Raw genomic sequence first — 27,526 nt, forward strand, 5'->3', positions numbered from 1 at the left:
TTATGCTTCATCTGCATTGGCAACTCTGAGCCTGGAGCCAATTAACTGCAGAACAAGATGAACATCCTGAATGTCGAGAAGACGCATCTTGAAGAACAGAGAGACTATACTTTTTTATATGTACTTTAAGTTATAGGGGACATGTACACAACGTGCAGGTTTGTTACATATGTATACACGTGCCATGTTGGTGTGCTGCACCCATTAACTCTTCATTTACATTAGGTATATCTCCTAATACTGTCCCTCCTTTCTCCCCCCATGCCACAACAGGCCCTGGTGTGTGATGTTCCCCACCCTGTCTCCAAGTGTTCTAATTGTTCATTTCCCACCTATGAGTGAGAGCATTTGGTGTTTGGCTTTCTGTCCTTGCGATAGTTTGCTCAGAATGATGGTTTCCAGTTTCATCCATGTCCCTACAAAGGACATGAACTCATCCTTTTTATGGCTGCATCGTATTCCATGGTATATATTTGCCACATTTTCTTAATCCAGTCTATAATTGACGGGCATTTGGGTTGGGTCCAAGTCTTTGCTATTGTGAATAGTGCCGCAGTAAACATACGTGTGCATGTGTCTTTATAACAGCATGATTTATAATCCTTTGGGTATATACCCAGTAATGGGATGGCTGGGTCAAATTGTATATCTAGTTCTAGATCCTTGAGGAATTGCCACACTGTCTTCCGCAATGGTTGAACTAGTTTACAGTCCCACCAACAGTGTAAAAGTGTTCCTGTTTCTCCACATCCTCTCCAGCACCTGTTGTTTCCTTTTTAATGATTGCCATTCTAACTGGTGTGAGATGGTATCTCATTGTGGTTTTGATTTGCATTTCTCTGATGGCCAATTGATGATGAGCATTTTTTCATGTATCTGTTGGCTGCATAAATGTCTTCTTTTGAGAAGTGTCTGTTCATATCCTTTGCCCACTTTTTGATGGGGTTGTTTGATTTTTTCTTGTAAATTTGTTTTGAGTTCTTTGTAGATTCTGGATATTAGCCCTTTGCCAGATGAGTAAATTGTAAAAATTTTCTCCCATTCTGTAGGTTGCCTGTTTATTCTGATGGTAGTTTCTTTCACTGTGCAGAAGCTCTTTAGTTTAATTAGATCCCATTTGTCAATTTTGGCTTTTGTTGCCATTGCTTTTGGTGTTTTAGACATGAAGTCCTTGCCCATGCCTATGTCCTGAATGGTACTGCCTAGGTTTTCTTTTAGGGTTTTTATGGTTTTAGGTCTAACATTTAAGTCTCTAATCCATCTTGAATTAATTTTTGTATAAGGAGTAAGGAAGGGATCCAGTTTCAGCTTTTACATATGGCTAGTGAGTTTTCCCAGCACCATTTATTAAATAGGGAATCCCTTCCCCATTTCTTGTTTTTGTCAGGTTTGTCAAAGATCAGATGGTTGTAGATGTGTGGTATAATTTCTGAGGGCTCTATTCTGTTCCATTGGTCTATATCTCTGTTTTGGTACCAGTACCATGCTGTTTTGGTTACTGTAGCCTTATAGTATAGTTTGAAGTCAGGTAGTGTGATGCCTCCAGCTTTGTTCTTCTTGGCAATGCAGGCTCTTTTTTGGTTCCATATGAACTTTAAAGTAGTTTTTTCCAATTCTGTGAAGACAGTCATTGTTAGCTTGATGGGGATAGCATTGAATCTATAAATTACCTTGGGCAGTATGGGCATTTTCACAATATTGATTCTTCCTATCCATGAGCATGGAATGTTCTTCCATTTGTTTGTGTCCTCTTTTATCATCGAGTGAACTCCCATTCACAATTGCTTCAAAGAGGATAAAATACGTAGGAATCCAACTTATAAGCAATGTGAAGGACCTCTTCAAGAAGAACTACAAACCACTGCTCAAGAAGAGATTATATTTTTGATGCAAACCTAGATAGTTGAAGGGATGGGGAAAAGGTTGTTCTTTCTACCTGAAAAGGTCTTTCAGTTACATTCCCACCCAGACTTTTTTGTGTACATGGAGAACACTTGGACAATCACATGTGTCTTTCAGGAATAATAAAAATAGGATTTAAAGACCTCATTATTAAGGGGTCATATACTGACATCAAGAGTATGTTCTAACCTTCCAAAACCCTCACAGTGCTTGTTAAAAGTTTTATTTTAATGCCCTTAAAGGTGACGAGGCCCTGTTGCCCATGACTCCACATAGCCCTGCTGCCTCACACATGGCCTGCCTGGGCATTTGCATTGTGTGCTGACAGCCTTGGAAGCTTTTCAGTTTAAGATCCCTCCCATTGTGCACAGTAATTTAGTCCCCATAACTGTACTTACTAACAGAGAAATTAAAAACAAATGAACAAGCAAAAACAAAAGAAACAGATATTACAGGCATCTACATGTGACCCTTTTGTCATATTGGAGGACCACAAGTTCAGGCATGCAGAATCAGTAGGTTAAACAGAAAGAAGCAAAAGAACAGCAGCCAATATTCCAGTTTGCAAATTAGACACAGCCTTGGTATCATGAAGAAGTAACTAATAGTAAAGAGGTATCAAACAATAGGACCATAAGTCTAATTTATCATAAAAAAATGGAACCAGTCTACTATCACCAGTGGCAGGACTTTCTCATGCAGCCCTGTACGAGCAAAACAACAAAGAAGAAATCTAAAAAATTAGAAGTAGACATTTCTTACACTGGCAAGATAATAATTTTCTTGGTTTTGCCAGGAGAAAAAATGAATAATATTCAAGCACTTCATTACATCTGGCAGTTCAGGGACAGTGAACAGACTGTACTGAGAACATGCTTCTCCCGCGGCCAGTCACACTCCTGTTTTGTTCCTCACATTAATCTCAATTCATCTTAATCACTTTAAAGTGGGAGAGAGTGGATGATATCATCAGTAGATATTTTTGGAGGGGGGGTCATAAATGAAGTTTTAAGTATACTTAAGGAAAAATGATACTGTTTTTCACAACCAGTACCTGTCTATTTTAATGCTTATACTTGACTTCTCCAGTAAGAAACAGTTGCTCATAATTTGGGTAAAGTCAAGCCCAGCTCCCATCTCAACACCAGGTTAAAAAAAAAGAAAGCCATGGTCAGACTTCCGTTTCCAGCAGGACACTAGACCAGACTTTTTTAACGACCATTCCACCAAAAGCAATTTTAAGGGCTGGATTAAAACATTATTTAAAAATAAATTTAAAAGCAATTTCTGAGCAGAAAAGAAAACAGGAAATGTTCACCGGTGGAAAACAAAGAGAAAGCAAGAGTCAAGGACAGTCAGTGAGCACTGATGGCCTGAGCCAAACTCTGGGAACCTTGATTTTCTGTTATTGTCCTGGCTGAGGAATGAGGGAAGCAGAAGATAAGCCTAGAGCCCATCCAAGGTGCAGATAGTAATAAAAAACCCTCTCATAAGGCTGGGTTTCCAAATGCTACATCTCTGGTGTAGAAGCAAATTAGAAATATGCTCCTGAGAAGAGTAGAGCAGTGAGATTAATCTTCCTCTTCTTTGGCAGAGAAAAAGAAATTAATTTTGTGGCGAGGCTGGGCACAGTGGCTCACACCTGAAATCCCAGTAAGCCAAGAAGGGAGAAGCCAAGGGGTGAGGATCTCAGGAACCCAAGAGTTTGAGACCAGGCTGAGCAATATAGTGAAACCCTGTTTTTACAAAAAACTAAAAAATGTAGCTGAGTATGGTGGTGCACACCTGTGGTCCTAGCTACTTGGGAGGCTGAAGCAGAAGGATTGCTTGAGCCCAGGAGGTGGAGGTTGCAGTGAGCCACAATCATGCCATGGCACCTCAGCTTGAGCTACAGAGCAAGACTTTGCCTAAAAAAGGAAATAAAACGTACAGATAATTCTAATCCCTTTTCATAAGTCTGTTTCCTGGGTTCATGTACCCTATATCGTCCAGAAAAACTACAACCCGAGAACTCCCTTGGCACCCCACAGTCACATGTCACAACGTAAATATAAACACTCTCTGGAGTAATGTACTTTGAACTCAGGACTTTGTCTGTTTGTAAAGTTCCAAGGAAAATGAGCACACAAGAAACAGACACTATGCCCACATGTGTGTGCACATGCATGCACACAAATAATACACATTAGGGAAATTTCACCTTGAGGGAGGGCCAATAGAAATCATGATGAGTAGAACTGGACCTCTCGAGTCTAGTATTAGAATTACCAGACTCAAAATACAAAAGAGAATGTCTGACATCTTAAAAAATAGAGATTGAAACAACAGTAAGAAACAAAGGCCATAAAATGAAAGATAAGATTTGAGAAAATAGAAATTCTCAAATACATAAAATAATATTTGAAACAAATACTTGAGGTATGGGTCAAACAACAGATTTAACATGCTAACAAAAGAATTGATACTCCGGAAAACTATTTCAAAATAAATTTCCAGAATACAGCAGGAAGACAGAATTTTTTGAAAGGCCAACATACCTTGGTATTTTAAGTAGGTATGATTCATCAAATTTCTAATTGAAGTTTCATTAGTAAACAAAGATAGAATAAAGGAGAAGCAATATTTGAAGTGATAGTGGCAGAAAAATCTCTGGAATTTATAAAGCATCTACCATTGTCAAATCCAAGAAGCTCACTGATTCTTAAATAGAATGAACAAAAGAAATCCATATGTAGGCATGACATAATGAACTTCAGAGGCAAAAGTATAAAATCTGAAAAGTATACTTAGGATAATCTAAAACAAGAGACAATTAGATTGAGAGCGGATATCTTCACAGAAACACTTGAATCTGGAAGTTGAGCCATATCTATAACTTCCTGAAATAAAAATAAAATGTCATTATGAAAACATCCATACTTCCCAAAGCAATCTACAGATTCAGTGCAATCCCATTACAATTTCAATATTATTTTTAGCAGAAATAGGGAAAACATCAGACATTCATATGGAAACGCGAAAGTCCGCAAATAGTCAAAACAATCCGGAACAGAAAGAACAAAGCTGCAGGCAGCATACTCCTCATTTTCAAAATATAAAGCAATTGAGATCAAATCAGCATGGTCCTAGCATAGACACAAGACATGTCTACCAATACAGCAGGATGGAAAGCCTAGAAATCACCTCACAGATCTGTGGTCAATTGATTTTTGGCAAAGTTTCAAAGAACACACCATAAAGAACAGTCTGTTTGATAAATTATGCTGGGAAAGCTGGTTATATACACATGCAAAAAAATTTTTTTGATCTTTGTCTCACAGCATATACAAAAATGGATTAAAGACTTAAATATAAGACCTGAAACTGGCTGAGGTGACTCACACCTGTAATCCCAGCGCTTCGGGAGGCCGAGGTGGGTGGATCACCTGAGGTCAGGAGTTTGAGACCAGCCTGCCCAACATGGTAAAACCCTGTCTCTACTAAAAAAAAAAAAAAAATACAAAGTGGGTGCCTATAATCCCAGCTACTCAGGAGGCTGAGGCAAGATAATTGCTTGGACCAGGAGGCAGAGGTTGCAGTGAGCCGAGATCACGCCACTGCACTCTTGCCTGGGTGACAGCGAGACTCTGTCTCAAAAAAAAAAAAAAAAAAAAAAAAGACCTGAAACTGTAAAACTAGTAGAAGAAAATAGTGGGGAAAGCTCCACAATATTGGTCTGGGCAACATGTTTTTAAAATAAACCTCAAAAGCACAGGTAACAAAAGCAAAAATATACAAATGAGATGGCATCAAACTAAAAATCTTCTGCACGGCAAAAGAAACAGAGAGACAGTTTATAGAATGAGAGAAAATGTTTGTAAACCATACACTTGATAAGGGATTAATATCCAAAATATTGGAGGTACTCAAAAAGCTCAATAGCAAGACAACAAATAACCCAATTTAAAAATGGGCTATCATCTCAGTTACTTGGGAGGCTGAGGCAGGAGAATCACTTGAACCTGGGAGGCAGAGGTTGCAATGAGCCGAGATCACACCACTGCACTCCAGCCTCGGTGACAGAGCAAGACTCCATCTCAAGAAAAAGAAAAAAAGAAAACAGAAAAAGAAAAAAGAAAAGAAAAAAAAAGGAGGGGGCAGTTCTTGAACAGACATCTCTCAAAAGAAGACATACAAATGGCCAACTGATGTATTTTAAAATGTTCAGTGTTCAGAAATGCAAATTAAATCACAGCTATCACCTCATACCTGTTAAAATGGCTTTTATCAAAAATATGAAAGGTAAGTGTTGGCAAGGATGTGGAGAAAAAAGAGCTCTCGTACATTTTTGGTGGGAATGTGCAACCATTATGGAGAGTGGTATGGAAGTCCCTAAAAAAAAAGTAAACTTTGAACTTGATCCAGCAATCCCAGTTCTGGGTACATACCCAAAGGAATTGAAATCAATATGTCAAAAGAAATACATGTGCTCCCATGATCATTGCAGCATTATTCACAAAAGAATGGATTTTTAAAATGTGGTATCTGTACACAATGAAATACTATTATGTCTTTAAAATGAAGGAAATTCTGTCATGTGACAACATGGATGAACCTGGAGGACAGTCAGGTAAATGAAATAAGCCAAGCACCGAAAGACAAAAATCACCTGACCTCGCTTATATGTGGAATCTAACAAAGTTGAACTCTCAAAAGTAGAGAGGAGAGTGGCGGTTACCAGAGCAATGGGAAGGGAGGAGTTGGGGTGTTGGTCAAAGGGTACAAAATTTCAGATAGAATATGTTTTGATATATTTTGCGCAGCAGGATGACTATAATCAACAATAATGCATTGTACCTTACAAATTAAGACATTAAATTTCAAATGTCTATAATAAAAATAATAGGCAACGGAGATGTTAATTAGCTTGATTTAATCATTTCACATTGTATACCTATATCAAAATATCACATACTCCATAAATATACACAATTATGATTTGTCAATTAAAACTATTAAAGTCATAAAAATCGATAAAACAGAATTGCATATTTTTTTAAAAAGCAGAGTCAGGCTAGGAGTCAAACTTTAATACTCAGTCCAGTGGCTTTTTTTTTTTTTTTTTATAAAAGTGAGAGTGAAATGAAGACATTTGTTTCACACACAAAAACAGAGATTGTGTGTACCCAACAGATTATCACTAAAGAAAATTTAGAGGATATATTCCTGGCAACATAAAAATGATTCCAGATAACAAAGTGAAGATTCGCTTTACCCGATTTCAAGACTTAGAAAGCTATAGCAATAAAGAAAGTATAATATTTACATAAGGGTTAAAAAGCAGACAAAATAGAGTGTACATATATATACACACGTGTGTATGACCCTACTTTATAATATAGTGACATTCCAGATCAAGAGGAATGGAAAATATCCAAAAAGATTAATGCAGGGAAAGTTGTTTACAGAAATGAAAAGAGAAAGAAGGGAGGGAAGGAGGAGGACAGAAGGAAATTGCTTCTACTCCTCACCATACCCCAAAATAAATTTCAGGAGCACTCAAAGACTTAAATATTAAATCTTAAACTTTAAAACCCATAGCATGTAATATATTTATTTTATGGAGTTCTTAAACAAGGATACCTTTCAAAAGGGAAAAAAATGCGAAGCATTAAAAAAAATTTAAAAAAACATTGTTGAAGCCGGGCACGGTGACTCATGCCTGTAGTCCCAGCACTTTGGGAGGCTGAGGTGGGTGGATCACAAGGTCAGGAGATTGAGACCATCCTGGCCAACATGGTGAAACCCTGTGTCTACAAAAATTACAAAAATTAGCTAGGCGTGGTGGCATGTGCCTGTAGTCCCACCTACTCAGGAAACTGAGGCAGAAGAATCGCTTGAACCGGAGAGGTGGAGATTGCAGTGAGCTGAGATCGTGCCATTGCATTCCAGCCTGGGCGAAAGAGCAAGACTCCATCTCAAAAAAAAAAAAAAGAGAGATTGATGCAAATCAATGAAATTTGAAAACATGTGAATGGCCTCAAATTTGAATACATTGTATTTTAAAACTTTATCAAAACATCCCTATAGAAAAGCAAAAAGATGTCAAAATGGAAGAAGACAGTTACAAAATATACAAAATATACAACTGGGAAGACTACTATTAAGAACATACAGTGGGCTAGGACTACTTTGTCAAACATTAAAATTCCTCACTTCACTGGGAATGAGGGAGACACCCATTTTTATCTTAATGCAGCCCATGAAAGTGCTTGTAAGGCTTACATGGGTTCAGGCTGGGTGCGGTAGCTCACGCCTGTAATCCTAGCATTTTGGGAGGCCAAGGCAGGGAGATCACCTGAGGCCGCGAGTTTGAGACTAGCCTGGCCAACATGGTGAAACCCTGTCTCTACTAAAAATTAATTGGGTGTGGTGGCAGGCATCTGTAATCCCAGCTACTTCGGAGGCTGAGGCAAGATAATCGCTTGAACCTGGGAGGCGGAGGTTACAGTGAGCCAAGATCACGCCACTGCACTCCAGCCTGGGTGACAGATTGAGACTCCGTCTCAAAAATTAAAGAACATATTTGATTGTGTCTAAATCAACAAATAAAAATATATAACCCAATAAAAACAGTAAAAAAACTTGAGTCAGCATCTCACAAATGAAATAGCAGTGTTCATAAACATATGGAAAGATATTCCATCAGTTCAGTACTCATTAAAATGCAAATTCAAGTAAAATACACACCATATTAATAACAGCAGACTAATAGCCATACTTTTTACTTCTGTAAATTAATGTTTTAACATCCATTTAAAAGCCTATTAGCTACCTCTAAGCAAATTATTATTTACCCACTCACATTTGGAGCCCTTGGATGGCTTTAAACTGTATATGTCACAGTGAAATCAACGTCACAGGCGGACCACTTTCCAACATAGTCAATCTTAAACCTACTTGCCCTGCCTCATCCTACCCTTTCCAGAGAAATAACAATTAAGGTGTGTGCTGTGTTCTCTCCAGGAAAATACAAATGTAATAAAACCTTAAAACGTTTCCCGTGTCTCTCTTGATATGCATTGGATCTTATCATACCTCACTCAAGGTAATATGACTACTACAAATGAAAAGGTGAAAAAAATCTGAGAAATTGGAGTAGAGGGACCATTGTACAGAGTTGGTGGAGAGTTTGGATGTGTACAACTACTCTGGAAAATAATTTGACAATACCTAGTAATGCCAGAGATGTGCACCCCTTTAACCCAGCAGTTCCAATCCTAAATAGAAAGTTGAAACATACTGCAGTGGTATTTTTCTGTTTTTTAAACTTTTTATTTTATAGCTATGCTTTATATATATGCAATCATATGATATGTCTTGTATCTATTCAAAATGTAATAAAACAGTCACTTCTGGAAATTACATTCTGAAAATTATGACCTCTTCCCTAGCATAACAGATTAAACCAGGAAAAATCAAGAAAATTGTATTTAATGTTCGAAGAGCCTTATATGCTTTCAGCTTTATTTGATATTTTTTACCTATTCGCTTTAGTAAAATCAGTCACTTTGGCTAATTTTTCCTATGAAAATGAAAGACTTGTACCACCCTAGACATTGTAATTTGGTGGCAATGTGAGTCATTCTTGTTTTTAAATTGACAAGTGAAACATGCATATATGGTATTTATGGTGTACAACATGTTTTGTTATGTGTATACATTGTGGAATGACTAAATCAAGCTATTTAACATATACATTACCTTACATTCCAGATTTTTGTGGTGAGAGCACTCACAATCTTGTTTCTTAGCAATTTTCAAGTGTCGAATTTATTATCATTAACTGTGGTCACCCTGATACACAATAAATCTCTTGAATTTATTCCTCCTGTTTAACTGAAATTCTGTGTTCTTTGACCAACATCTCCCCATTCTCTAAAGTCTCTGGTAATCACCATTTTACTTTGTTTCTGAGAGTTAAACCTTTTTAGGCTCCACATATAAGTATCCACATATAAATAGCCACAGGCTGGGATTGACATGGCCGTTAAATCACATCGTATATATTTAGTTTTAAATAATCCTCCTGGCAGGAATTCATACCCATATTACTGCCAGTGTGAGTAGGTGTGGCTAATTAGTTTGTCAAACATTAAGATATGGTGGAGGATAGAACTGATGAGGTCATTGTGTTCATGGATATTAAAAAGCATTTACAAATAATTAATGAAATGATTCAAGGAGGGCAAAGTACCATGAAAAAGTAGAGAGAGTAATAAGAAAGGCTTCTAATGCAGTGGGAGGAGGATAGCAATCAGCTCAGGGATGATGTCCAGGCAGAAATCAGCCTTGTGAGGCTTTGGGGGCAGAGGAGAATGCTGCTGTAATTCAGGAAAGCATTTCTATGCAAGCCATTTAAGACATTTTTTATTTTTTTCTTTAGGCACCTCAATTTTTGAATTGTCACTTATTTTTTATAAATCCAATATCTCTGACTTACATGGATGCTTCCCATATGCTTTAAAACAGGGGTCCCCAACCCAACCCCTGGACCACTACTGGTCATGGCCTGTTGGGAACCTTTTAGGTCCGGGCTGCACAGCAGGAGGTGAACTTCAGGGGAGTAAGCCTGACCCCCTGAGCTCTGCCTCCTGTCAGATCAGCACCAGCAATTCTCATAGGAGCACGAACCTTACTGTGAACTGCACATGCAAGGGATCTAGTTTATGAGAATCTAATGCCTGATGATCTGAGATGGAACAATTTCATCCGAAAACCATCCCCCCCACCACCCCGCCCCACCTACCCTAACCCCGTCCATGGAAAACTTGTCTTCTATGAAACTGGTCCCTACTGTGAAAAAGATGGGGACTGCTGCTTTAAAATACTTCCTTGAAACTAATTAATACAGTAACAAGACAAACGCAACAAGTCAAGCTTATGATCATGTCAACAGATATAGAAAAAGCATTTGATAAAAGTCAACACCCATTCATGATTTTTAAAAAAAATTTCAGGAAACGTGGAATATAAAGGAATGTTCTCAGCATGATAAAAGGCATCTATGAAAAATCTGTGGCTAATGTCACACCCAATGGTGAAAACCTGAATTCGTTTCCCCTAAGATCAGAAATGAGGGAAGGGTGTCCACTTTCCCCACTTATATGCAGCATTGTAGTGGAGTGTCTAGACAGTGCATTATGGTAAGGAAAGTAAATAAGAGACATACATCTGGAAAGGAAAAAGTAACTCTTCACAGACAAAATAGTCATCTTTATAAAAAATTCTGAAGAACATGTAAATTTAGTAAGTTCATTTATGAAGGTCACAAGATACAAGGTGAATATAAAAAATTGATTTTATTTCTATACACTAGCAACAAACAATTGGACATTGAAACTGGATAATACAACTTGCAGCACTAGAAGATGAACAAATGTATTAAATCATACAGTAAAAACTGCAAACCGTTGCTAGGAGGAAAGAAGAACTAAAGACATGGTGAGGCTGTGTTTGAAGACTGGAATACTCCACATTGTTAAGATATCATTTTCTTCAAATTTACCTCTAGATTCAATACAATCTCAAAACCTAGTGGATATTTTTGTAGAAAATTGGAAATAGGTTCTAAAACTTATGTGAAAATGCAAAGAACCTTGAATAGCCAAAATAATTTAGAAAAATAACAAATTTATCGGTTTCACATTACCGTATTTCAAGTGTTACTGTAAACCTACAGGCATCAATACAGTGTAGTAGTGGCATATGTATAGACATATAGGTCAATGAAACAAATAGGAACAAACATGCCCACAAATATGCCCACAGTTTTCTTTGTAAAATGCCAGTGTAATTCAACAGAGAATAGACATCCTTCTCAACAAAGGGTGCTGGAAAAATTATCTGACTGGGTGCAGTGACTCATGCCTGCAATCCTAGCGCTTTGGGAGGCTGAGGCGGGCAGATCACTTGAGGTGAGGAGTTCGAAACCAACCTGGCCAACATGGTGAAACCCCATCTTTACTAAAAATACAAAAAAAGTTTGCTGGGCATGATGGCAGACACCTGTAATCCCAGCTACTTGGGAGGCTGAGGCAGGAGAATCACTTGAACCAGGGAGGCAGAGGTTGTAGTGAGCCAAGATCACACTGCTGCACTCCAGCCTGGGTGACAGAGTGAGACTCCATCTCAAAAAAAAAAAAAAAAAATTAAATATAAATAAGTAGCCAATCAACCAACCAACCTTTTTTCTTATACTTTATCCTCAAACTGTACACAAAATTTAAGTGAAAACATTTTATAGACCTAAGTATAAGAGCCAACCCAAAAACTTCTAGAAGAAAACAATAGAATAAATGGATAGATGTATGAATATATTGATAGATATAAAATAAGATTCAAAAAGTAGAAGCCATAAATAAACTGATAGACTACATCAAATATTTTAATGTAAGTATCTGTTGAACATTAGAGCGAGAGAAACTGAATGTACAAACAGATGATGTCCGGATCATATGTAAAAATAGAACTTTGACTCACAACCTATACTAACCTGCCTAGTTAACCAACTACTTATTGACAGTAAAAAAAAGGAACCAACCCAAATGCCCATCAAGAATAGACTGAATAAAGAAAATGTGGTACATGTACACCATGGAATACTATGCAGCCATAAAAAGAAATGAGATCATGTCCTTTGCAGGGACATGGATGAAGTTGGAAGCCATCATCCTCAGCAAACTAACACAGGAATGGAAAACCAAATACCATATGTTCTCACACATGGGAATTGAACTATGAGAACACATGGACATAGGGAGGGGAACATCACACACCAGAGTCTGTCAAGGGGTAGGAGGCGAGGAGAGGGACAGCATCAGGACAAGTAACTAATGCATGCGGGGCTTAAAACTTAGATGACAGGTAGGTAGGGGCAGCAAACCACCATGGCACTCATATACCTATGACACAAACCTGCATGTTCTGCACATGTATCCCAGAACTTAAAAATTAAAAAAGTACAAAGAAGCTAATTTTACAAGTTGTAAAAAAAGAAAACCAAAACAAAACAAAACAAGGCCAGAAGCCAGGCTGCTCTAAGTTAGGCTTACAGAAGACTAAATTACTATCTCTAGTGACAATCGAGGATGCCAAACTAATAACTAATAATATATTCTGTAACATTTGGGTCAGAATTACCAGGACTTGATTCATAACTGACATCCTCCCTAATTTTTGTCCCCACTTCCAACTTTGGACCAATTAGAGAAAGCCAAACATAACGAATTGCACAGGACGCCCCATTTCTACTTAGCCCGCCTGCGGCTTTCCCATGCCAGCGGACTTCATACAAGGCATACTGATGCCTTCCCTCTTCCCACTGAAAAGCTCTCCCACTCCTCTGCCTGGCTTCGGGCTCTGACAAAGTGCAAGTGATGGTGGCTGACTCCCTTGCGAGCTGGGAATAAAGAGCCTCTGCCCGTTCTGGTTTTGGCTATCCTTATTTCCACATATATTATTTCTATTTTACAGAGGAAAAAACTGAAGCCCAGAAATGGTAAAAATCACCCATGTTTCTGGGAAAGCCTAGGTGTTTTCATCTCTTTGCTTTGTACCTGGTATATATTTGTCTACAAGTGAAAATCTTAGTACAAAGAGATTCTCTATAAACACTGAACGGCCGATCCTAGAACACATAACAGGTGTGCTGTTCTTTTTTCATTACATTGTAGGTCTATTTAATTTTGTATTAGGTTGGTGTTGAAGTTAATTGCAGTTTTGCCAGTAACTTTGGCACCAACCAAATGTATTTATCAGGTTTTTACAAAAGCCATTATTCCATGTGTTAGTTTCCTTCTATCAAGCTCATGTCTGTTTGCTTCAAATTATGTTTCTTCTTGTTTGTTCACTTTTGCTTCTACCTCAGTAAAAGCCATGGCAGTATCTCTTTGCTGCCTTTATCACTTGGGAAATGTATTTCCCTGTCTAGCTATCACAGATTCAGAACAAATCGTCTTCACTTTTATCATCTGGTTGGTCTTTGTTTAGTTCCACAGGTGCAAGGTAGTGTAGCCTTGGTTCCTGTCTCTCTGCGTATAATGACAGAAAAGATGGAAAACATACTCTTCTCACAAAATACCATGAAGGTTTGGCCTCAAAAATTTCCATTGCATCAACAAAATCAGAAGAGTTAGTGGAAACAAGGGGCTTAGATACATGCACGATTACCTGGGACTGTGGTATTGCTGAGGAACGAGGTGGTAACCAGTTGCAGCACTGCCGAAGAGCAGGGAAAATTCTTGGTAACATTGTTAGATACCCCTAGGGATTCCCGTAAATACTTGTTAGAGTTTTTTCCAGGCATAGGAATATTAGAGGGTAGAGATAAGAGCTGAGAAATGTGGACTATTACTGCTAAAGTGACCACATTTCAACTTGGAGACATTTGGGTTCTGATTGTAAAATAAATGTTTGTAAATGGAATATTTCCCTATTGACCAATACATAAATTCAGAATTGCTTTATGTGATTTTTATATTTGTTCTCTCTTTCCCTTTTCCTAAGGTAGGCTCTTTTCCTCCTATTTCTTCCAATAATCCCACTCCCCATTATCTCATGGAATGATGGAACCTGGTCCTTAATTTTTTAATGAACCTCTTGTTCAAGCATAGCATACAGAAAAGTTCTCAAGTCACAGGTATAAAGTTTGATGCATTTTAAGAAAATGAGCATGTCTTCAGAACTCTGATATCAAGAGAGAACATCACCAGTACCCCAGAAACTTTTTCTGTGCCGCTTTCCAGTCAGTAGCCACCATCCTCAGTATAATCATGATTTGTATGGTTTTCACCTATCTGTAAATGGAATTGAGTGATACGTACAGTTTGGTGTCTAGCTTCTTTTTCACAACATTGTGTTGTGCACAATTGTAATTTGTTCATTCTCTTTGCTATATAATATTCTGTTGAACAAATATACCACGTTATTTATCCCCTCTGCTGTTAATGTACATGTGGATTGTTTCCAGTTTGGATCAATTATAAATAGTGCTGCTATGAATATTCTTTTGGGTTTTGTTGTTGTTGTTGTTGTTGTTTTGAGAAGGGATTTCACTCTTGTTGCCCAGGCTGGAGTGCAATGGCACGATCTCGGCTCACCACAGCCTTCGCCTCCCGAGTTCAAGCAATTCTCCTACCTCAGCCTCCCAAGTAGCTGGGATTATAGGCATGCACCACTACGCCCAGATAATTTTGTATTTTTGGTAGAAACAGGATTTCTTCATGTTGGTAAGGCTGGTCTCGAACTCCCGACCTCAGGTGATCCACCTGCCTCAGCCTCCCAAAATGCTGGGATTACAGGCGTGAGCCACCGCACCAGGCCGAATATTCTTATATGTGTCTATTGGTTGACACATGCCATATATCCAAGAGTAGAAATGCTGTGGCATAGAGTGGGAGGCAGATACTCAGCTTTAGTAGATCCTACCAAGATGTTTTCCAAAGTGATTATACAGTTTTCACCAGCAGTGCATTAAGGTTGCATTGCTCCCCTTTCCCAGTAATTATTTTATTTAAATTTTACTTTCAAATGTATTGAAAATACTTAAGGTATACAACAAGTTTTGATAAACCTAAACATAGTGAAATGATTCCTATGTTTATGATTACTAAGGAACTAATAGATCTAGTCCTTTAAATCTCTCTGAGGAAATTTTCAGTGTACAATACAACATTAACTATAATTATGTGGTTTTAAATTTTTGTTTGTTTTTTCAAGACAAGGTCTCACTCTGTCACCCAGGCGGAAGTGCAGTGACACCATCATGGCTCACTGCAGCCTCAAATTCATGGGCTCAGCCTTTTGAGCAGCTAGGACCACAGGTGAACACCACTACACCCAACTAATTTTTTTAAAGTTTTTATTTTAGAGATGGAGTTTTACTCTGTTGTCCAGGCTGGTCTTGAACTCCTGACCTCAAGTGATCCTCTTGCCTCAGCCTCCCAAAGGGCTGGGATTATATATGTGAGCCACCATACCTGGCTGTAATTATCATAGTATGCATTAGATCTCATCCTATAATAACTGCAGGATTGTACCCTTTGACCTACATGTTTCTATTTTTCTCCCCTCCCTTCCCTTGTTAAACAAAATTTTACTCTGTTTCTGTGTATTTGAATATTTTTTAGATTCTGCTTATGAGATCATGTGGTATTTTCCTGTGTCTAGCTTATTTAATTTAGCATACTGATCTCATGTTTCATCTGTGTGGTTGCAAATGGCAGTATCTGCTTCTTTTTTAAGGCTGACTAATATTCCATTGTATATATATACCGCAATTCCTTTGTCCATTAATCTGTCAGCTGATAGGCTGACTTAATATCTGGGCTATTGTGAATAATGCCACAATAAACATGAAAGCACAGATGTTAGTACAAGGGGCTAAACTCGTTTCCTTTGGGTATATAACCAGCAGACAGATTGTTGAATCATATGATAGTTCTATTTTTATTTCTTTGACGAACCTTCATACTGTTTCCTGTAATGGCTGCAGTAATTTCCATTCCTACCAACATTGTATAAAAGTTCCCTTTTCTTCACATCATGGAAAACACTTGTTCCCTCTTGCCTTTTTGAAAATAGTCATTCTAACAGGTGTGAGTAGTTAGCTCACTGTGGTTTTAATTTATATTTCCCTGAGGACTAATGATGCAGAGCCTTTGTTCATAGGGTTGTTAGGCATTTGGGTGTGTTCTTTGGGAAAATGTCTATTCAGGTCATTTTTTAATGTTTTTTGTTTGGTTTGGTTTGGTTTGGCTTTTTTTTTTTTTTTTTTTTTTTTGCTATTGAGTTGTATGAATTGCTCTTTTACTTTGGATATTAACCCCTTATCAAGTAAATGGTTTGCAAATATTCTCTTCCAGTCTACACATTGCCTTTCCATTTTGTTGATTGTTTACTTTGCTGTGCAGGTGCTTCTTAGTTGGATGTAATTCTGTTTATCTATTCTTGCTTTTGTTTCCTGAGCTTTTGGTGTGATATCCAAAAAATGATTGCTAGGCCAACATCAAGGAGATTTTCTCTTATGTTTTCTTCTAGAAGTTTTACAATTCTGGTTTTATGTGTGATCTTTTATCCACTGAGAGCTGATTTTGGTTTATCTATGTGAGATAAGGGTCCACTTTCATTCTTTTGCCTGTGGATATCCAATTTATCTAACAATATTTTCTAGGTAGCTATACTTTCCTCATTGTATCTTCTTAGAGGCAAGTCAAAAATTAGCTGACCATACATGTTTGGGTTTATTTCTGAGCTGTCTATTCTATTCTGTTACTGTATGAGTCTGTTTTTATTCCAGTACCATACAGTTTTGATTAGTATAATTTTGTAATATAACTTGAAATCAGGAAGTGTGATGCCTACAACTTTGTTCTACTTTCTCAAGATTACTTTGGCTATTTGGGGCATTTTGTGGTTTCAAGTGAATTTTTGAATTTGTTAAAGTTTCTGTGAAAAATAGAATTGGAATTTTGATAAGGATTGAATTAATATATGCTTTGGGGTAGTATGGCTATTTAAAAAATATTAATTCCTCTCCACAAATATGGGACACACTTTCATTTATTTGTGTCTTCTGTAATTTCAAGTATCAATGTTTTATACTTTTCAGTGTATAGGTCTTTTTTAGTTAAATTTCTTTATTATTTTATTCTTTTCTATTGATACGTAACAACTGTATATGTATACGGTACATGTGATACTTTGTTACATGCATACAATGTGTATTAATCAAGTCAGTATAATTTGCACATTCATCCCCTCAAACATTTAGCACTTCTTTGTGTTGGGAACATTCTACATCTCTTCTAGCTATTTTGAAATACACAATAAATTATTGTTTACTATAGTCAAACTACTGTGCTGTAGAATACTAAAAATTATTTCATCTGACTATTTTTGTACACATTAGTCACCCTCTTTACATCCCCACCTCCTCCATGCCCTTCCCAGCCCTGGTAAACCACCATTCTGCTCTTTACCTCCATGAAATCCACTTTTTTAGTAACCACATTTGAGAACATGTAATATTTGTCTGTCTGTGCCTGGCTTATTTTACTCAACTTGATGTCCTCCGGTTCCATCCATGCTACTCCAAACAAGAGGATTTCATTTTTTTCATGGTTGTATAATACTCCATTGTGTATATATACCACCTTTTATTTATCTGTTCATCCATAGATGGACACTTAGGTTAAAGCAATATCTTGGCTATTGTGAACAGTGCTGCAGTAAACATGAGAGTACACATACTGCTTCAGTAATTGATTTCCTTTCTTCTAGATATATACCCAGAAGTAGGATTACTGGATCATATCATAGTCCTTTTCTTGGTTTTTGAAGAAATCTCCATACTATTTTCCAAAGTGGATCTACTAATCTACATTCCCACCACAGTGTACTAGCATTTCCCTTTCTCCATAGCCTTATCAGCATTTCTTATTTTTTGTTTATTTTTATTAATAGCCATTTTAACTGGCGTGAGATAACTCATTGTGGTTTTGATTTGCATTTCCTTGATGATTAGCAATGTTTAGCATTTTTGTTTTATTCCTTTCTGCTTTTGTTTTTTGTTTTGTTTCGTTTTTTAATAGAATTTCGCTCTGTTACCCAGGCTGGAGTGCAGTGGCATGATCGTAGCTCATTGCAACCTCAAACTCCTAGGCTCAAGTGATCCTGCCACCTCAGCATCCTGAGTAGTTCGACTATGGGCATGTGCCAAGATGCCTGGCTAATTCTGTAATTTTTTTTTTATTTTTTATTTTTTAGTTTTTTTAAGTAGAGATGCAGATCTCGCTAGGTTGCCCGGGCCAGTCTTGAACTCCTGGCGTCACGTGATCCTCTCACCTTGGCCCTCGAAAACATTGGGATTACAGGAGTGAGCCACCATGTTTGGGCAAGCATTTTTTTATGTACTTGTGGGACATTCATAAATCTTCTTCCGAGAAATGTCTGTTCAGATCATTTGCTCATTTTTAAAATAAGATCATTTGTAGGTTTGTTTGCTATTGAGTTGTTTGAGCTCCTTATATATTTTGGCTATTAATCTCTTGTCAAATGTATAGTTTACAAATATTTTCTCCTATCCTGTGGGTTGTCTCTTCAGTTTGTTGCTTGTTTCCCTTGATTTGCAGAAGCCATTTAGTGTGATATAATCCTATTTGTTATTTTTGCTTTGATTTCCTGTATTTTTGAATTTATCCAAAAAAATCTTTGCACAGACCAGTGTACTAAAGCATTTCTCCTATAGTTTCTTCTAGTAGCTTCATGGTGTCAGTTCTTATACTTAAGTCTTTAATGCATTTTAATTTTGTAATTAAAATTAAATCAAAAAATTAAATTACTCTGGGTTCTTTTCTCAGCATAAAAATGTAGAGATTTTCCCAGCACCATTTATTGAAGAGACTGTTCTTTCCCCAGTGTATGTTCTTAATGCCTTTGTCAAAAATAAATTGGCTGTAAATGCCTAGGGTTATTTCTGGATTCTGGATTCTATTCCATTGGTCTATGTGTCTGTTTTAATGCCAGTACCATGCTATTATGGTTATTAAAGCTTTATAATACATTTTGAAGTGAGATAGTGTGATGCCTCTAGGTTTGATTTTTTTGCTCAAAATTGCTTTTGCTGTTCAGGGTCTTTAGTAGCTCTATACAAATTTTAGAATCTATTTCTATTTCTGTGAAGAATGCCATTAGAATTTTGATAGGGATTGCATTTAACCTGCAGATCACTTTGGATGATGTATACATTTTAACAATATTAATTTTTCCAATCAATGAGCATGGATATCTTTTTATTTGCTGTGTCCTGTTCAATGTATTTCATCAATATTTTATAGTTTTCAATGAGAGATGTTTCATTTTAAGTTAAATTTGTGACTAGGTTTTTTTGTGTAACTATTATAAATGGAATAGCTTCCTTGATTTCTTTTTCAGTTTGTTCACTATTTGCATCTAGAAATGCTAATAATTTTTGTATGTTTATTTTGTATCCTGCAACTTTAGTGAATTCATTTATCAGTTCAAACTATTTTTTGCTAGAGTGTTTGACTTTTTCTAAATATAAGATCACGTCATTTGTAAAGAAGGATAGTTTGAATTCTTTCCAATTTGGATGCTCTTTATTTCTTTCTCTTGTCTAACTGCTCTAAAACTTCCAGTATTACATTGAATAAAATTGCTGAAAATGGGCATACTTATCTTTTTTCTAATCGTAGAGGAAAGGCTTTCAATTTTTCCCTGTTCAGTATGATGTTAGCTCTGTATTTGTGTGTGTATATATACACACACACAAAGAATATATATATATATATTCTTTATTGTTTTAAGCTTTGTTCCTTCCATACCCAATTTGCTGAGAAGTTTTATCACTAAGGGATGTTGAATTTTATGAAATGCTTTCCCAGCATCTATTGAAATAATCATATGATTTCTCTTGATTATGTTCATGTGATGTATCACCTTTATTGATTTGCATATATTAACCCGTATTTGCATCTCTAGGAGGAATCCCGCTTGATTGTGGTGATGATGTTTTACATGTGTTGTTGAATTCAGTTTGCTAGTATCTTGTAGAAAATTTTTTTCATCTGTGTTCATCAGGCATATTGGCATGTAGGTTTCTTTTTTCTCTGTGTCCTTTTCTGGTTTTGGTTTCAGGGTAATACTGCGCTCAGAGAATTAATTTAGATTTCATTCTCTTCATTTTTTCTGAAGAGTTAGAGTGAAACTGGTATTAGTTCTTCTTTAAATGTTTGGTAGATTTAGCATGAAGCCATCAAGTCCTGGGCTTTTCTTTGATGGGGAATTTTTTATTACTGCTTGATCTTATAACTCATTATTAATCTGTTGAGGTCTTCTGTTTCTTCATGGTTCAGTTTGGTAGGTTGTAAGTGTCCAGGAATTTGTCCATTTCTTCTAGGTTTTGAAATGTGTTGGCATATACTTGTTCATAATAGTTTACAATAATGTACTGTATTTCTGTGGCATCAGTTGTATTTTTTTTTTTATCCATATGAAGGTTTGTTGATTTTATTTATCTTTTCAAAAATCCAACTTTTCATTTAGTGGATCATTTCTACTGTTTTTTTTTTTTTCTGCTCTAATATTTATTATTCCTTTCCTTCTACTATTTTGGGTTTAGTTTATTCTTGTTTTCCTAGTTTCTTAAAGTACATTATTAGGCTGTTTATAGGAAACTTTTCTACCTTTTTGATAGGCATGTATTACTATAAACTTTGTCTTAATACTGCTTTTGCTGTATTAAGAATCCCACAGGTTTTGATATGATGTGCTTCCATTTTCATTTGAGTCACAAAATGTTTAATTTTCATTCTTAATTTATTCATTGACCTATTGGTTGTTTAGGAGCATGCTGTTTAATTTTTATGTATTTGTATGCTTTCCCAAATCCCTCTTGTTATTGATTCCCAGTTTTATTTCATGGTAGTTAGAAAAGATACTTGATATGAGTTCAACTTCAAAAATTTGTTGACATCATTGTGTGGCCTAACATATAGTATATCCTGGACAGTGTTCCGTGTACTAGTGAAAAGATTGTGTGTTTTGTAGCAGTTGGATAAAGTGTTTTACAAATCTCAGTTATGTCCTTTTGGTCTAGAATGCCATTTAACTCCTTTGTTTCTTTGTTGATTTTCTGTCTGGATGACTTGTCCATTGTAGAAAGTGGGTTGTTAAAGTTCCCTAATATTATTTATTGCTGTCTACTTCTCCCTGTAGATTTATTAATGTTTATGTACTTGGCTACTCCATGTTGGGTGCATATATATTTATTATTGTTATATCATCTTGCCATCTTGCTGAATTGATCCCTTTATCATTACATAATAACCTTTTTGCCTCATTTTACAATTTTGACTGGAAGTCTGTTTTGTCTGATATAAATATAGCTATTCCTGCTCATTTTTGGTTTCCATTTGCATTGAGTGTCTTTTTCCATCTCTTTACTTACAGTTTACATGTGCCTTTATAGGTTACATGAGTTTTTTGTAGACAGCATATAATTGAGTATTTTTTAAAAATCTATTCAGCTATTCTACATCTTTTAATTTTTTCCATTTACATGCATTGTTATTATTGCTAGATAAAGACATACTTGTGCCATTTTGTTACTTGTTTTTTGGCTGTTTTATTTATTTACTTACCTATTTATCTGAAACAGTGTCTCACTCTCTTGCCCAGTCTGGAGTGCAATGGCACAATCTCAGTTCACTGCAACCTCTGCCTCCCAGGTAATTCTCATGCCTAAGCCTCCCAAGTAGCTAGGATTACAGGAATGTGCCACTACACCTGGCTGATTTTTGTATTTACAGTAGAGATGGGGTTTTGCCATGGTGCCCAGGCTGGTCTTGAACTCCTGGGCTCAAGTGAGCTGCCCACCTTAGCCTCCCAAACTGCTGAGATTACAGGAATGAGCCACCACGCCTAGTTTTTTGTTTTTATTTTATTTTATATTATTTTGTTTTGACAAGGTCGCTGTCTGTCAACAAGTTTTGAATGCATTGATGTGATCATAGCTAACTGAATCCTTTAACTCCTGGGCTTAAGTGATCCTCCTGCCTTAGCCTCCTGAGTATCTAGGACTGTCGGTACATGCCATCATGCCCAGCTTTGATTGTTTTTAATTCTGTTCTTCCTTCCTTCCCATCTTCCTTTGTGGTTAAGTGATTTTCTCTGGGAGTGTGTTTTAATTACTTTCTTTTTATTTTTAGTATGTCTATGACAACCTTTCGTTTTGCAGTTACTATGAGGCTTACAAAAAATCTTAGAGCTATAACAAGTTACTTTAAACTGATGGAAACTTAACATTCAGCACAAAGAAAGGAAGCCAATAAAAAAAGTTTAAAACTCTGCACTTTTACTCCATGCCTCCCGTATATTGACTTTTTGTTGGCACAATTTACATCATTTTATATTGCCCATCTCCTAACAAATTGTTGTCATTAGTTTTGGTAGCTTTGTCTTTTAGTCTTCATACTAAAGATACTGTGGTTTACACACCACAATTGCACTCTTAGAATATTATAAATCTGTCTGTGTACTTACTTTCACCCATGAGTTTCATACCTTCACATATTTTCTTGTTGCATGTTAGCGTCCTTTCCTTTCAGATGAAGAAATCCCTTTAGCATTTCTTGTAAGACAAGTCTGGTGGTGATGACTTCTTTAGCTTTGTTTGTCTTTGGGTTTTATCTCCCTTCATGTTTGAAGAATAGGTTTGAAGAATACAATTGAAAATAGTATTTTCAATTGGCAGTTATTTTCCTTATGCCCCAACTTTTACAGCTTCCACATGAAGGACAGCATCCTAAGCCTCCTGGCACTAATAGTAAAGGAAACTAGGCATATGTGTTTCTCTAGGTCACAGAACAAAGATGGGGTTTCCATAGAATATGCTTTCTGGGTGTAGTGCACAAAAAAAAAGGCTGGAATGCACAGCCCCAATTTTTTTCTCCAGAAGGGGTTTATTGCACTTTTTTTTTTTTTTTTTGGACAGAGTCTTGCTCTTGTCGCTTAGGCTGGAGTGCAATGGTGTGATCTTGGCTCACAGCAACCTCCCCCTCCTGGGTTCAAGCAATTTTCCTGCCTCAGCTTCCTGAGTAGCTGGGATTACAGGCACCCACCACCACACATGGCTAATTTTTGTATTTTTAATAGAGACGGGCTTCACTACGTTGACCAGGCTGGTCCCGAACTCCTGACCTCAGGTGATCCACCTGCCTCGGCCTCCCAAAGTGCTAGAATTACAGGCATGAGTTACCATACCCAGCCTATTGCACATTTTTTAAGTGGCTACTTGGCAGCTTGACTTCCATTGAACTTGTATTGGTGAGCCAATGGGGTAGACAAACAGTAACCCTCCAAAAGCCTGAGCTGAAGGATATCACCTCCTGAGCCTTTCCTCTAGCTCCCTCCAGTGATTATTCCAAGTCTACCCATATTTTTTAGAGGTAGTTGATCCACACACCAACTGCCACAACTTGTGTAGTGCTCATAGAAGGGACTGTCTCTTTAATGACCTAGCCTGGGAATCAATGGGGCTGTGCATTTCTGAGTGGCCCTAGACACTGGAAACAAACTGGCAAATATACAATTGGGCCAACTTCTAGTAGCTCTCTCCCCACGAGAGTACAACCTAAACACTAGTAGAGGCATTTGTCACAGATTTCCTCCCTGGCTTAGTGCTGAGAATGGAAGATAAAGGTTCACACTCAGCTTCACCATCATGATAGAAGAAACTGAAATATACATCCAACACCCCCACATTTCCAGCTACATATAAAGTGTTTGGATTCTGCCTTACTTGTCTTGGGGTCTTGACAGGACATGGCACATTCTAATCTCCAAGGGGCCACTAAAAACAGAGACAATAGTTTGGACAGACACAAGTAATTATGAGTCATCTTAAGATCTCTGACCAAGTGAATTGGCAAGATTATTCTCCTTCACTCGTTTAGATTTCACTTGAGAAAAGTTAACATTGCATAGTCAGGGCAGAAGTCATCAATCTAGATGCTAAATATTATATACATGTCTTTCAACATATTCCAGGTTATTTTTTTTTTCCGTATGTGATATTTTTTTCTAAAAAATCAGTTGCATTCAGTTCCAGGATACTCTTGTGCGATAAGACTTCCTTGATTCATTTGAACAAAACTGTGCCATTCTCCTTGAGCCACATTTTGTTCTGCTCAGTGTTTCTTGTCAACATCTACTCCATAGGCATGGTCCTGGTCAGAAAGTGAAAAACTCATTTCTGCCCAAGAGTACAAGAAGTGACCTGGCATTGCTGCCAGATAGCAGCAGAGTTGAAAAAGGCCAGTACAGTAAGGAAGATGGCAAGCCATCAAATACCAAAATGTATCTTTCATCCTTCCTTCCCACTGAGGCCATGTCTCATTTCTACCTCTTTGTAAGATATCCACCCACACCAGCAACTCCCAACTGTTATATTGCCGCATAAAATACCCATGTTACAACGTACCTTGTTCTCTTAACTAAAATTTCTTCATTCTAGTCCCGGCCTTTCTCTTAACCTTATTACAATGATCACAAGTTGAAGAGGGAGAATAGTGTAAGATCAAGTCTGCAAGTTAAACTATAGTCCTGATACTGGAAATCCACAAACAGAAAATCTGAATTATAGATAAGCAAAGATTCAGATTCTGAAGCACTCTTAGATCTTGGGCATCTAATATCTTACCAATATTTAATCAAGAAAGAAGCAGGCAGATGACAGGGGTGCAGGAGGTGGGGGCAAGCAAGATAGAAGAATAACTTTTATTAAATAATGACTTAGTACCAAAAACATGACTGACATTATTAAAAGATCCATATAACAAATATGTGTTGGGAGTTTAGTTCTGCCACTGAACTGTAAAAGCATTATTCCTATTTTATGCCTAAGGAGTCAGAGCTAGAGATACAAAAAGTAATTCACCCAGTGTCCACAGGATTTCAACTCAGATCTACACAAGAAAAGCTCATGTTCATTCTCATATGGCAAAGAGCACAAGGAAGTAAAATAATTTAAGAGACAAGAAAGATCAGAGGAAGAGAACATTCAGGAAAAATTATGTAGCCCCATAATATCGTAAGTCTTCCAAAAAACCATTTTAATTCAAATTATATTAGCCAACAATGTTTGAATATACTTTATAGACAATAAGTTTTTTCACAATATTTTATTTACTCATCTACCAATAAAACTTTTCTAGGAATTCAACAATAAACCAACATTAAAAGCTTTCTAGCATAAATCACCGATTTCCAAGATAGCCACAGGCCATCTTCAAAATACCTTTATTTTTATTATTTGAAAAGGTTTGTGGTTCTGTTTCCTTAAAATGCTGTTTAATTATATATGCTGACATTTTTATAGGTGAAATGATTTGATGTCTAGGATTTTCTTCAAAATAATGTAAGGGTACAGAAGATACATGATAGGTCATCAGTTGATAACTCGTGAGCTGGGTGACAAATACACAAGATTGTTTTACTTCTTATTCTTTTTTTTTTTTTTTTTTTTTGAGATGGAGTCTCACTCTGTCACCCAGGCTGGAGGGCAGTGGCGCGATCTCGGCTCACTGCAAGTCCCGCCTTCCAGGTTCACACCTTCTTCTGCCTCAGCCTCCCGAGTAGCTGGGACTACAGGTGCCCGCCACCACACCCAGCTAATTTTTTGTGTTTTTAGTAGAGACTGGGTTTCACCATGTTAGCCAGGATGGTCTCGATCTCTTGACCTCGTGATCCACCCACCTCGGCCTCCCAAAGTGCTGGGATTACAGGCGTGAGCCACCACGCCCAGCCTACTCCTTATTCTAAATAGTAAAAAATCTATCACCATGTTTGGGCATAAGCTTTCTCTCCAAGGAAATATTAAATATATTTTTCAGCACTTTTTCTATTTCTTCCTCATTCAGAGTCTTGAACTCTATCAGATCTGTATTGTCCTTGTAATTGAATCTCCTATAGGTGAGGGTGCAGCCCACTAAACAGTGAACCCCATCTGGGGTCTGCAAGGAACAAAATGATTTGCTAGTAAACACAGATGCTGGAGAAGTCTGCAGGTATGTATTCATAGACTCAAAATCTTCAATTGTTCGAGGCTCAAGAGTAAAGGAGTAGATTTTTCGGTATTTGCTGTCTTCTAGGAGATCAGAATTAAGAAATTCTTTATTTGGAATGTACTGGTCTCTTCTGATTTGGTCTAGATACCAGAATCCATTCTCTTCCGTCAAGCGGAAGATGCAAGGCACCTGAGGTTGATCCTTCCCAGAAATTAACTCCAGAGGCTGCCACATCTGGTATGAGCGTCCAAACCCAGCATCGACAATGTAGTTCCTGCCGTCAATGGTCACCTGCAGGAGAAGGTGAATCATGCCAGTGCTGTACTTTTTGGCTGGAGTGTTGTAAACATACCCTCCCAACATCGTGGTCTCAAAACCCATAGTGGTCAGAGCCCAGTACAGAAGATGATTGACCTGGAGACACCACCCACCCCGATTTCTTCTCACGACTTGATCAAAAATGGCCTCTAAGCCTAAGTCCATGGCTTCCCCACAATGGATGTTAAGGTTCTCAAAAGGAACAGCTCGGATCTGGTGCTCAAGAATGTCAGTTAATGTTTCCAAGTCCAATTTGTTTCTGGACTTCTTATAGCCAATTCTTTCAAGATATGCTTCAATGTCCATGATCCCCTAAGCAAGGAAAACAAAACGAAAGCAAATCATATTACTTTTACACTTGGATTTGAGTAGGCTAATTATGGCTATATTTTAAATATGTAAAAATACAATGCTTATAAGCATAATAATTATTTCTAGTGCTTTTATTATATAAATTCCTTTTAGACACATAAGTTCAGTTAATAGTCCCAGAATCCTGTAAGAAATGTATTATGTCTTCTTTCAAGTGTGAGAAGTTGGAAATCAAGACTAAATGATGAGTCAAATGATAAACAGCTTGTTCATGGTTCTCTTGGTCATTAACAAAAGAGAGATTCCAATTGGTATTTATTAAAATAGGCTTACAAACATCTTCTGATGCAGGCAGGAGAATCATGCAA

The 27,526-nt window shown here is 37.1% G+C and overlaps 1 protein-coding gene and 1 long non-coding RNA gene across 10 annotated transcripts in view; one reads left to right on the forward strand and one right to left on the reverse strand.

Annotated features, from left to right (window-relative positions):
* Positions 1-27,023, forward strand: part of LOC139355905 (uncharacterized) — a 166,429-nt gene extending 139,406 nt beyond the window's left edge. Inside the window, exon 3 of the long non-coding RNA XR_011607198.1 lies at positions 26,673-27,023. This is a non-coding gene — a long non-coding RNA (uncharacterized lncRNA). The remainder of the gene's footprint in view (positions 1-26,672) is intronic.
* LOC105482138 (arylamine N-acetyltransferase 1) overlaps positions 25,962-27,526 on the reverse strand; it is a 137,469-nt gene continuing 135,904 nt past the window's right edge. For all 9 annotated transcript variants that reach the window (XM_071068569.1, XM_071068572.1, XM_071068567.1 and 6 more), the window contains one exon: positions 25,962-27,158. In XM_071068569.1, coding sequence (XP_070924670.1) covers positions 26,280-27,152 — 873 coding nt within the window. In that variant the 5' untranslated portion in view covers positions 27,153-27,158 and the 3' untranslated portion in view covers positions 25,962-26,279. The remainder of the gene's footprint in view (positions 27,159-27,526) is intronic.

The sequence above is a fragment of the Macaca nemestrina genome, chromosome 8, assembly GCF_043159975.1.
Source record: "Macaca nemestrina isolate mMacNem1 chromosome 8, mMacNem.hap1, whole genome shotgun sequence".
Lineage (NCBI taxonomy): Eukaryota > Metazoa > Chordata > Mammalia > Primates > Cercopithecidae > Macaca > Macaca nemestrina.